This window comes from Amblyomma maculatum, chromosome 11 (genome assembly GCF_055883805.1).
Source record: "Amblyomma maculatum isolate TAMU_Amacu chromosome 11, ASM5588380v1, whole genome shotgun sequence".
NCBI classification, from domain to species: domain Eukaryota; kingdom Metazoa; phylum Arthropoda; class Arachnida; order Ixodida; family Ixodidae; genus Amblyomma; species Amblyomma maculatum.
The window spans coordinates 10908380-10920809 of record NC_139354.1 but is presented as its reverse complement, the minus strand read 5'-3'; the positions used below and the strand labels follow the sequence as shown (position 1 = coordinate 10920809).

Genomic DNA, 12430 nt, shown 5'->3' with positions numbered 1-12430 from the left:
CCGACTACTGTGCCGGAGTACCCGACCTCGGCGGCTGCGTTTCGATGGAGGCGAAACGAAGAGGCGTCCGTGTGCTGTGCGGTGTCAGCGCACGTTAAAGATCCCCAGGTGGTCGAAATTACTTCGAAGCCCCTCCACTACGGCTCCTATTTCTCTTTCCACTTTCACTTCCTCCCTTCCCTTACGACGCGGTTGAGGTGTCCACAGAAAACAAGTGAGACAGTTACCGCGCCTTTCCCTTCCTATACATCAATCAATCAGATATCGCACAGCATAGACGCCTCTCCCTTTCGCCTCCATCGAAACGCAGCTGGCTGCGGTCGGGATCGAACACGGGTACTCCGGCACAGTAAGGCATCTTAACCGCTGCACCACCACGGCGGGGATCACATTTTCAGTTACGACCACATTGTTTATAGGGTTTACCGTCCTGAAGAGAATCTGGCTATATATGGGACTTCGTAGTGGAGGGCTGAGAAAATTTCAGCCACCAGTGATTACCTTAATAAAAAGAAATAAACATTATGGGGCCTCAGCACGAGCAACAGGATTGCATGTGGGCAAGTACATAAATATAAAGCAAGGTAAAGCCCTGTCTGCAAGTGCCTGTCTCTCTTCTTTCTTGTGGTGTGCTTCATTTGGTGCAGTTTTCACCAGTATAAGTATGAACCAACTAACCCAAGAAATGGCTTTAATGCTAAATAACCAGCCACTGCTTGATTGCAGGCTGTCAGTGGAGTAGCAGTAGTCACTTCCAGGCATAAGATGGCAACTACAGGTACAACTTAAATAATGCAAAAAGACAATGTTGTACAGTTAAAAAACAAAATAATGTTTAGTGAGAGTAATAGGATGACGTCGACATCCTATTGCCTGCATAGGAGCAGAAGTTTGGCTTCAGTGATAAACCCGATATATGCAGTTTACACGCTAAAAAACTAAACTTCAACTCAATGAATCTTCAACAAGCACTGTGTATAAACCTCAAAGAAAAGCACAAAAAGCATCAGAGAACTCATTTTTATTACAAGTGATGACAGTCATGAAACATAAAAACAATTAACTGAAACAAGCAAGACTCCTTCGCCTTTTCTCAATTAAGTTACACAGTGCAGTAGAAACACAAGAAAGCAGTTGTTTCTCAGTGGCTCCTATCAGGGTGACGCTGGCGTGGAGCAGCCTTGATGATGTTGTCCACCCTAAGGATCATCTCTGCTGCCTCCGCAGCGCTCAGCAGCACCTGGCGCTTGACCACAAAGGCCTCAGTGACGCCCAGCTTAGCCATGTCGTCCACCTTGGCCTCAGTCATGTCTGCAATGACAACAAACCAAGATGGTCTCAGGAATAGGACAAATGAATGCACGAGCAGAGGACAGTTTTCATCGAAAACAGTCCAAGGAGCCTGTTTCGCAGCTATGTGTAGATGCGGACAAAAGTAAACGGAGCACGCTTTTCCCTTCAAATTAATATCAGGCCTCCTGCACCGGAAATAAGGAAACATTTGTGCAAGTGAGAGGGCACTGGCACATACCACGACTGCCAGTTTCAATTAAGCAACGCATGAATAATTTTAGGAAACGGTGTGTGCTCTGTTTACTTTTACTTTTGTCCGTAACAGTACATAATGAGCCTTCTATAGCACTTCATAAAAGTTACGGCATTCAGAAGGGAGAAGAACAAATTCCCCTGCCGTCCTCTGGCATAGGCAGTGGGTTTACATTACAATGAAATAAACAAGCACCCCAAAAATAGAAAAAGAACTGGATGAGAACACTGACACTGGACATTTATTACAGCTGAAGAATCCCTTTATACAAGACATGTATTATAAAGCAGTTTTTACCTGTTACTCGAGTTGTCTCTTATAAGCAGGGCACCTGGCATTCCTTATTTGCTAATCTGCCCTGTTCTGATGCCGTCACCAAGCACCTATGAGCTTCACAAAAGAATGCTACTCTGTTGTTGCAAGCGTATTAGCTACACAACTAGCTGTTCACTTTTATCAGCTCGACAAACGGAGAATGTGAGTGAGAACAGTTAATGGCTTCCACTCCCCCATAGCTGCAATGGGGGAGAGCATTTTTACAAAAGCAAACTGTTACAGAAAAGTACAGTTAGCTCTAGATAACTTGGCTTCATAAAAAAAAAAAAAAACGCATCAGCATAAACGATCGAGCATAAAATTTTGAATCTTTCGCTTTGCTATACAGACAGAACTCCCATTATGATAAAGCACTGACCAACCAAACATTGCTTTTACTGCTTTTTATCCCATATTTGTCATATATGTGCTAGTTGTAGTGAGGTTTGACTGAACAGAGAAAGCTCATTAATTCAAATTGTAGTAATTTGAACTGCACTACTAGATGCGCTGCCGCATATGGGCAATCTGGTGCTCAGTCAGTACATGGCCGATGAAACACGCCTGCGATACAGCTGCATAGCTAAAAAAGACTGCTCGCCTCCAACGCGGAGGAAAGGCGAAATTGGGCAAAACTATGAAAACAATGAGTAAAACCAAATTAATACCATGATCGGCAGCACTGCATGTTTGGCAGCCGTGACGGTGGCCGCCTGTTCTTTGTTCCGCATGACCTCCGAGACTTCCCATTAAATGCTCATTAATTTGACCTCTGTTAATCCGGAAATACGGATAAAGCCTTACGTTGACGTGGTCCCAGCCAACGCCATGTAAGGCTATCGCATCAGACAGACGCTACGGGTCTCTCACTGGTTAATCCGCGCCCAGGTTAAATTGGCACTGTGGGTGGTCATCAAAATAGCCCTGCTCAAACCTGAACTACATGTGCAGTTGATTGATCTCTGACGTGCGCACAACGGCAAGCAAGTCTCTAATAGTAGGCTGATTAGCACTTGGTTCTTTTTAGTTTTGCTTTTGCTCTTATGAACTTCACGACATTCGGCAGTGGCTACTGCCCATGCATCGGACAAGTAACTGATTACAGTTGTGCAGTATTTTGAATAGTCACTGGCTGAGCGTTTTCTGCACTTCCATCCGCACGGTTCTTCCACTGCCGCATGCAATAAAGCATTGATGGCAATGAGAAAAACAGTCACTGTTGTGCTGCCCTCATCTAAAGAGCAGGCAACCATTTCTAAATTTTTTGTCAAATAAATATGCCTCAATGCAAGTGGCTCTTGTCACTTATTCTGAGCTATTCAAAATTTTCCAAGTATTTTTCTGGCTTGTGTAGTTCGAATTAATGAGCTTTTACTGAATTTGAGCCCCCACAACCCACATCCCCTTTTCTTTTCTAACTAGGGCTATGAGTTAGGCATCGAATTATGCAACAATATCTGGTGCCACGTAGTTAGTGCAGTAAAGATAGCAATGTTCCGCAATGCATTATTTTTCTGCTTGGGTCATTTAGCCCAAACGCTGCATTCACTCTAGCAATGAAACTACTGATATAGTGAACCATGTCCCTTCGCTTTGTTGCTGAGGATTTAGTTTCCTTTAAAGATAATAGTTAACTTTTCTCAGCGGCGTCCCCAGTTTTGTAGCCACTGTTGACATCATAGACTTTGGCACTGTGCTTCAAAGCTGCATATTGATTACACCACAGTGTATTTATGATTTGATGAGTGGTCAGTAAATGCGGCAGAGCACCAAGACACTACGTGAATGATAGCAGCACTGGCACAGGTGGCTTGCTCGGCATGCTACCGGACCCCAGCTTCGCCCGTGCATGCTTAGAAAGCACTTGAGCATCGGAGAGGACAGAAGCAGTTTAAACCAGGATACCAAAAAACATCCTTTGTACTGAAGTGATATGGCGAAACCAGCACCTTCAGAACCTCAGCAATTTGGCGAGGTCGAGAAAAAAAGAGCAAAATTGCCTGACTCCTCACAACAGTATCTAAGCTTGAGAAATTCCATCAGATACATGTGACCATCCTACGAGTTTTTTATCCCCCTGCAGTGAAAAACGCCTAGCTGACCTCCAAGGTCAGTGTCCAGCATGTCTGCTTCATTTTGCTGCGATTAGCCACCGTCGCCTACCATCACAAAATTGTCAAATTGTACTGTAATAACAGCAAACACATTTTGTGGCGACAATACCAGTGTCATGATTGCGGCTTGCAGCACGCTTTTACTGATGGACAAGCAGACAAATGTTTCAGCCAGTTGGTGTGCAGACTTGTGATATGATATTTCGACTCACAAAATAATTTGCTCAAACTTTCCTCTTGAAAATTGAACCCTCCTCCGGAACCGATAACTTCCTTTAAAAAAAAAGATGTGGGGCCATTGTGCAAGTAAATTTTTTTTTTTATTGCAATCCCAATGACCTCAAATTATGTTTTAGTCTGCACTAGCCGATTAGTCAAGGCCTATGCATCTGATAAACAGTTCATACACTAATCATCAATTGGGTTCAGTGAAATTTTGAGAAGTATGGTCCCTGCAAGGTGACTGCCTCTAGTCACAATAATGCGCAATGCCCCCATTATAGAACACTTAACGAGCACACCGCAACATAAACTTGAGAAAAAAATAACATCCCGCTGATGCTGTAAGGGCTGCCTTACTGATGCCTGCGTTATGCTTGCCCTCAGAGTGAGCCGCCCGCAGCTCGGAGACCAGCTGCGCACTGTCGAAGCCTGCATTGTCAGCGATGATCGTGGGAATCTGCAAAACAAAATATGAGAGACGCTTAAGAATGAAGCTATGCCTTCTAACAGCTCCACAAGAACGCCACAGTGATAGTAGCACTAAGCAAGGCCTTACTTTGAAATATACCAATTTACAGTAAGGCCAAAAACGCACGAAAAGTGCACTACAGCACTGCATATCTAGCGCCATCTGGTGTCACCCAGAAAAATTTAAAAATTCACTGCCTAATGCCACGTGCATACTAGACATGACCCAAAATGCATCGCATCCAGTTTCCACCCAGACGTGCTTGAGATTTTGCAGCTCGATGAGACGGCTCAGCTCTGTTAAACCCAGCTCTTCTATCAAGTAGATCATTAAAATTCTCAATGCACATCCCACTTTGGCATGATGATGATGAGAGGTGGTTACTGTCTCCTTCCCTTTGAAACGGGGAATCAAGCTTCAAGCATTAGGGCAAGATACTATACTCCATTTCATACATCAGGTGCAACGCAGCGAAAGCTACGCAAGTAGTCCACAAGAAAAAAAACAGGCGTATCACTACGCGCTCGTTCTGTAGACGAGTGGTTCCTGCCGAAACGGGCTCTATTCCGAGCATACACGTTTGCAATAACATGCTTCGCATGCTTAGACATCTTCACAAAGCGGATCTTATAAAAACAATGCGCACCAAAGAACCATTTTCTCAAAACGAGATGCGCAGCGCGGAGGGCACAGCCAGCGCCATCCGGTGGCACAGCTGGCAAGGTTGCGGGGCAGCAAAACGCGGCACGAACAAAAACGACATAAAAAACATACAAATTAGCCGCATCCGACCTTTTCTCCCTAAAAAAGGTGCTTTTTATGAAGTTGATGGCAAACGTAAAATGTATTAAGCCTGCAAACAAAGCAACTATTATTTTCTCTCGTCAAGAGCAGGCACTATTTTTTAGCGCGGATGCGGAGAGCGCAAACAAGAGCTGTAGCTTTGGTAGTGTTGCACTTGATGTATGAAACGGAGTATAGAAATGAAGATAAGGGGAGAACATGAACACAGCAGCCCCTCAATTTTTAACCACCTAGATTAAGGGGGGACACGGGTCTTTGGGACCAAAAAATGACCAAAAAACCGATTTTCTGAAAATGGCATTTTTGGAATCTGTGGCTATTAATCGACAAGTTCACCAATTTTCTTCTTCCAGAAGTCAGTATTTTCAGCATAATAACGAATTGAAATCATCGCGCGGGCTGAATTTGCGCAGCAGCAGACGATAAAACGGCACATTTTTCGTTGCGCGCAACTGCCGTTCCGCCGGACCGATCTCGGCCATGTTAGGCTCGTTTGAAAGAGCGCTTTCTGGGTTTCAATTTCCCGCCGCTAGCGCTTGTCTGCCCTCAATGGCCACTGAGAAAAATAACCACAAAGAAAAACGAAAACGCGGCATCTGATTCGCTGCTGAGCGCACGTGACTGCAACTGAGCCATCCGATTGGCTGATTCTATCGCACGTCGTCTGCTTGCGGCGGGCCAGCAGCCGTTGAAAGCGTCCGAGACGCCATTTTGTTCTGAGTCGAGACCGAGGCGAGACGATGCCCCTCAGTAAATTCCGCTCGCGCCACAAATTCGGCAAAAAGAAGAAGAGTGCGCGCGGCGACAACTTTCGGAACCGTCCTGCGGCACCCGAAAGCTCCGAGGATGTGCAGGAGCCAGCGGCAAGTCAAGAAGTCCCCGCGGCCGAAATAGGCCTAGCGAGCTCGGCGGCGCCTACGCCCAGCGGACGCGTCCGCCCCGACACGACGATGCTGCAGCCTTCGGACTTGATTGAAAAGAAAAGAAAAGCCGAAGGAATGCTGCAGGAGCTGGGTTCAACCGCAGCGACGAAGAGGAAAGCGGATTTCATCGCCACTTCTGATGCCCGTCTTCTTGACGCGACCGGCGGTTGCCGTGCGGACGATACGACGTTCACTGTTGTGAGTTTGGAGTCGCTGAACGAACTGTTGTCTGCTGTGAAATGTAAAGTGTGTGGCGGGGATGTCCATATTTCAAAAGGAAATCGTGAATATGGTCTAGCCGTTAAACTCTCTCTCGCGTGCGTGATTTGCGGGGACATTTCATCGGCATGGAGTTCGCCGCGCGTGCAAGGCAGCCAGAAGATAAATCCGTTTGCCGTGAATATCCTTGCTGCACGCGCGATGCAAAGTACCGGACATAGGCAAACGGCGCTGAATGATGTGTTTGCGGCGATGAACATATCTCATCGTGGCCTGCACACGAAAACGTGGCAGGACTACGTAAAGAGTAAGCTGACGCCCGCAGCAACACGCGCAGCCGAAGGAGTGTTGAAAGACAGCGCCCGTTCTGTTCGGCAACTCTATAACGAGTTGAACCTTGACAACCCCGGGAACATTTCTGTCTCTTTCGATGGTTCATGGATGACCCGGGGTCATTCATCCCACATCGGTGTCGGCGCCGTAGTAGAACTTTTTACTGGACTGGTACTTGACTATGTAGTTTTCAGTAACTTTTGTGCTGGGTGTGAGCGTGGGCCCAAAGAAGGTGACCCGTCCTATGAGGCGTGGAAAGAAAGCCACTTGTGCCAAAAGAACACGGACAAAAAGTCCGGTGAAATGGAAGTTCAGGCCGGACTTGTTTTGTTCGAAAGGTCACTGGAGAAACATGGCCTTAGGTACACGACCATGCTCTCAGACGGCGATAGCCGCACATTTCTTGCATTGCAAGAATCAGCTGTGTACGGCTACATCGAAATCAGCAAAGAAGATTGCACAAACCATGTGCAGAAGCGGATGGGAACGGCCCTACGCAATGCAATTGCCAAGCATAAAGGTGATGCAAAAGAGAGCTTGAGTGGCAAAGGAAAGCTGACAGGCGACCTTGTCACCAAGTTGACATCGTATTACAGCTGGGCCCTGAAGTCCCATGCTGGAGATGTTGGGGCAATGCATAAGGCAGTGATGGCTACCTATCATCACGTAACCTCCAATGATACCGTGTCAAATCACACCCTCTGCCCGACAGGCGCAAACTCGTGGTGCCGCCAGAATGCTGCTGCAGCCAAGGGAGAGCCTGCTCCCAAGCACAGATACAGTTTGCCACCACATGTGTGCAAAGCACTTTTGCCTATTTATGAGCGTTTGGCAGACCCAAAGCTGCTAGAGCGGTGCCAGCAGGGAAAAACCCAGAACAGTAATGAAAGCTTGCACTCCCTAATATGGTCACTCGCACCAAAGGAGCGCCATGCGTCACTGTTCTCCGTTCAAGCAGCTGTTGCGGAGGCTGTTGTCCGCTTCAATGCAGGAAACCTACAAGCATGCTCAAAAATACTGAGTGAGCTAAATATGAACCCTGGCGTCCAGAATATCAGGAGGATGGCTGAGAAGGACAGGCGCCGAACAGCCGAATCAGTACGCAAGCGTGCCTCTGCGGAAAACATGCATCGGGCACTGAAAAAGCGGCATTCTAGTCAGCCCAAGCAGTCAGATTACATGCCTGGTGCATATTAGCTGTCTGCAAGTGTAAATATGTATATATCTTTTCGAAATTTTGAATAAATTGTGCCTAGTTTGTTTTTTCCCATTTTCTCAAAACTCAAATTTTGGACACTTGGCTGGTTTAGTTCGTCGATATCTCTGCATCTAGGACAGATAGAGATGTAATTCCTTTTTCTACATAAAGCTGAAGGTGCAGTGAATGCAATGATCGAAGCAGAATTCTTTATTCAAGCTTCAAAAATTTTTTATTTTGCCAAGTTAATTGAAGCATGATAGGCACGTCTTGAAGGACAACTTTCAAAGTGCAGCAAAATTGCTAATAAGGGTAAAATGGAAAAACTGCTTTGATCATTGCACTCTTTGGTCATTGTACTGTACCGCCATGCATTAAAAATGATGTTTTATAGAGGCGTTTTTTTTGCGCGGAAGTACTAATTAAATGAATAATTAATATTATTATCTCGGGAATTAACTGACATAGAGAAAAACAAGTTACATTTTTGAAATCAGCATAAAAATCTGAACAAGAGGGTATGATTTTATCAGGATTGGCTTTAAAATAATGAAAATAGCTCTAAGACCAGTGTCCCCCCTTAAAGCAACCGCACTTTTGCAACAAAAGAGTACGCCCCTTACTACACAGCCCCTATATGTCACAAAGCGCTGAAGTGAGCCAAGATAAAAAAACTCTAAAAAAAGTACAGGTAACAACAAAAGGTACAAATGAGCCAAGATGTGCTCACCTGTCTGAGTGCCCTGGCGAATGCCTCGATGGCCAGCGATTCCTTTCCAGCGGTGGACTCGGCCAGTTTGCATACAGCTGCAGCCATCAGCATCTCGGAGCTGCCACCACCAAACACAACACGCTTGTCTTTCACAACCTGCAAACGCCCGTAGTGGATAAGGGTCACAGGGAGGCAGCCTAGCACACACCAAAGAATGAGAGGGGGCCAATGCACAGCTCAAAGACAACAAAATATCCGATCGTCAACATGAGCAAAGACAGCAATCATGTGCTCAATCACCGAACGCAACCAACAATGTCGGTCCCGACTCCTGAGAGCCACGATTCAAGCTCAAACAGCTATGACATCTATTTGGCAGCAACCAAAACTCACCCATTCTTTCGCCTGTTTAACACATGAAGTACTAAACCAGTTTTTCATTTCACATTCCCATAAAATGGACTTTACTACACAAACCGTCGTTTACCTCATAGGATCGTGGCTTATATATTGCAGGGCATGGTTGTTGTTCAGTAGGGAAGATATGGTGGTTAGTAGAGTCCATAGGCGAACGCACCAGTGGCATGTGGTAAACTGCATATAGACTGCTCCCTAAATAGTCGCTGATATTTTACACTTGGCGGAAAAAGGAAAATGGTCTGGGAAAAAAAAAAAAAAAAAAAAAAAAAAAAAAAAAAAACGGCGAAAAATCAGTGAGCTTAAAAAAACATCTATATGAGAAAAACTGCATGTTATAATGCAAATTCGGTCACTCCCATGCTCTGTATGCAGCGTAGCGTGCAATGGTTTTTCCTGTACCGCTGGTACAGCTTTTATCAAAAGTTTAGAGCCCAGAGGGTTTGCTTTTAGGCCGTATATAAAGGCAGTACATATGCGCTGGTTGATCCCAACGTGGCAGACGTGCACTGCCGGCCAGCAGCACGTTCCACTATGCGCCGCAGAGTTAGCGTGACCGGGTCGAAGGTGCGACCAGCACAGGGTCAACTAATTTTCATTTCGCTCGCAGTGAAACGAGAAAAACAGCCAGATAGGAAATGCTACAGGTGACACTGTAACGGCTAGCTATCTGTGACAGTCTTGTTTGCGCGACAAGTCGGGAGCCAGCGACTTCTAAGCAATGTTGCAAATTTACTCCCTTTTTGTCCGAAAACCTGGGGCGAAGAAGGGTCAACGAACGATGACGGCTACACAGGCGCACAGAAAGGGCACGAGATGACCAGGGTGACAAAGAAACTCGACGGTGGGGCAGAGGTGCGAGAGACGCTTGTGGAGACAGAGCAGACACAGAGAGAATTACCTAACCAAGAATTATTTGTCTTTTTTTTCAAAGCATTCGATCCTCTTCGAGTGCCATTTTGTCTTGAGACAAAAAGATCAGCATTACTTAGACAAAATAAAGTTTTAACAAATGAATTTTATGACAAACAGATGTCCTTGTAATTTACAGGTTTATCGAAACCGTGTAAATTGTTCCACCATAGCCTTTTTAATTCAGAAACTTGCTGCTTTGGCGTCAGAGGCGTTAGTCTATCATTATGCTCTTACTTGATGCATCGCTAAGACATCGAAGCGCGGGCCAGGACTGTAGCCTCTCCGGTGAGGAAACACTTATATGTCTGACATGCCGTATGGATGCATTTTATGCCCTCTCTGTTCCTTTTGTATATAGATGCTTTATAGTATACACTCCTCCTAGTGCGCTTTGTAGCACTTGCTGACTTTAACGTCCCAAAGCGGCTCAGGTTATGCGAGACGCCGTAGTGGAGGGCTCTGGAAATTTCGACCTCCTGGTGTTCTTTAACGTGCACTGGCATAGCAAGGAATGTTACATCAGGATCAGTTTTTGGAATGCTTGAGTCAGTGGACGGAAAATAAATTTATATAAAAGTTAATACAAAGAAAACAAGAGCTGTACTATCCTTAACTCAAAACATATAGCTATTTGTAATAATACCAGATTGATGCTGGGAAACAACAGGATAGACATATATCCAACAGGGAATTGTATTCTCTGAAAGTGTGGATGTGTCTGCCACTCGGTTTATTTTGTGGCTCGGGTGCCTACCATGTTTTACACCCAGACTTTTGTGTTGAACATGACAATCGTGCAAATTTGGGTACAAAGTTCCCAGGCAACTTCTTTGTAACCCGTCTCCGCCGGCCTCATTCATTATCCGGCACAACTACGCTACCTGCAAGGCGACTGATTGAACCCGGCTGTGGCGAGGCAGGCTGCTCAGATGCGCTCTCCTCGGCACGCACAGAGCCTTTGTTGTCTGGCAACGACGACACCCCTCTCATACTCCACAGCCCGTGTGAGTGTGGGAGCAAGGGAAAGGGCTCCGCCGGCGTGCAGTGCCCCCGCGCCCCCTCCCCCCCCCCCCAAAAAAAAAGCTCCCCCCGTGTGAATACCGCTTCAGAGAGGGATGAAAGTCATTTTAGATTGTTTCTTTCACAAAGCAATGAAACTTGCTTAGTAAGTAGCCATTTAATTACCAGACATCATCTCTCAGAACCATTACATTACCAACAACTGATATAGCATAGTATTATGGCCGGGACTGTACACATCAGTCAACACTTTCGGCCCTTTAGAGTCAACGAACTTGATTTTGTGGCCTATGTGAGCCACAAGCAGCCAAGTTTCTGTCCCTGCCAAAGCAGTGAAAGACACCACCCGGGATTCAAGTTGGCAGACTGGCTTTGCTATATATATGTATATATATATATAAATATACACCTTAGTGTCATTACTTGACTTTTACGGCCATTTCCCCTGGTCCAATAGAGCTGGACACCAGGATCAAAACAAAGGGACCCATACCGCCGGCACGTTGGCAGAACGATCAAGATACTGCTTCTGCAGAGAATAAATGAACTGACAAAGCGTGCACACACAGAAAAGGGAGTGGCGGCCACCGACCTGTGAAAGCACACAGAGAGCGTCATGCAGGGAACGTTCGGCCTCGTCCAGGATCTGCTGCGTGGCTCCCCGAAGCACTATGGTGCAGGCTTCGCCCAGGGGCACACCGGAAAACTTGAGCAGTTTGTCCTCGCCGACCATCACCTCCTCGATGAGCTCGCACGTGCCCAACTTCACCAGCTCGGGATGGCCAAAGGTGGACACAATCTCGCCCCCTGCACATACACACAGACACTTTTTTTGCGATTCTGTACCATGGCAGACAGTGGGCCAGGGGTTCTTAGCTCTTCACCATGCATACTCTTTTTGCGATTCTGTACCATGGCAGACAGTGGGCCAGGGGTTCTTAACTCTTTACCACGCATATTTAAATCGATCACCGGTGATCGTGATCGATGCTATAAATCAGATCTCCAAACTTGAATCGTTTCTCGTGCAGCAAGCGCCACCCAGTGGTTATTCTACGCACTACATTTGTAGAACCAGTTAAAATTTTCTCACTCTGGCAACGTTCCGATTTTTGATGGACCTTTTTGAGAACTAATGCGTATGTGTTGTTTCGAAACAAAACGTAGCGGCCGCGCTAAGAAAAAAAATGTCCCACTCGTGGTAATGCACCATTAACATCAAA

The 12430-nt window shown here is 46.0% G+C and overlaps 1 protein-coding gene across 2 annotated transcripts in view; it reads right to left on the bottom strand.

Annotated features, from left to right (window-relative positions):
• Window positions 1–1006: 1006 nt before the first annotated feature.
• Window positions 1007–12430, bottom strand: part of CCT2 (chaperonin containing TCP1 subunit 2) — a 41032-nt gene continuing 29608 nt past the window's right edge. For both annotated transcript variants that reach the window (XM_084583862.1, XM_084583861.1), the window contains exons 8-11: window positions 11800–12014; window positions 8874–9011; window positions 4555–4654; window positions 1007–1311 (exon numbers count right to left, since the gene is read on the bottom strand). In XM_084583862.1, the coding sequence (XP_084439988.1) occupies window positions 1142–1311; window positions 4555–4654; window positions 8874–9011; window positions 11800–12014 (623 nt within the window). In that variant the 3' untranslated portion in view covers window positions 1007–1141. The remainder of the gene's footprint in view (window positions 1312–4554; window positions 4655–8873; window positions 9012–11799; window positions 12015–12430) is intronic.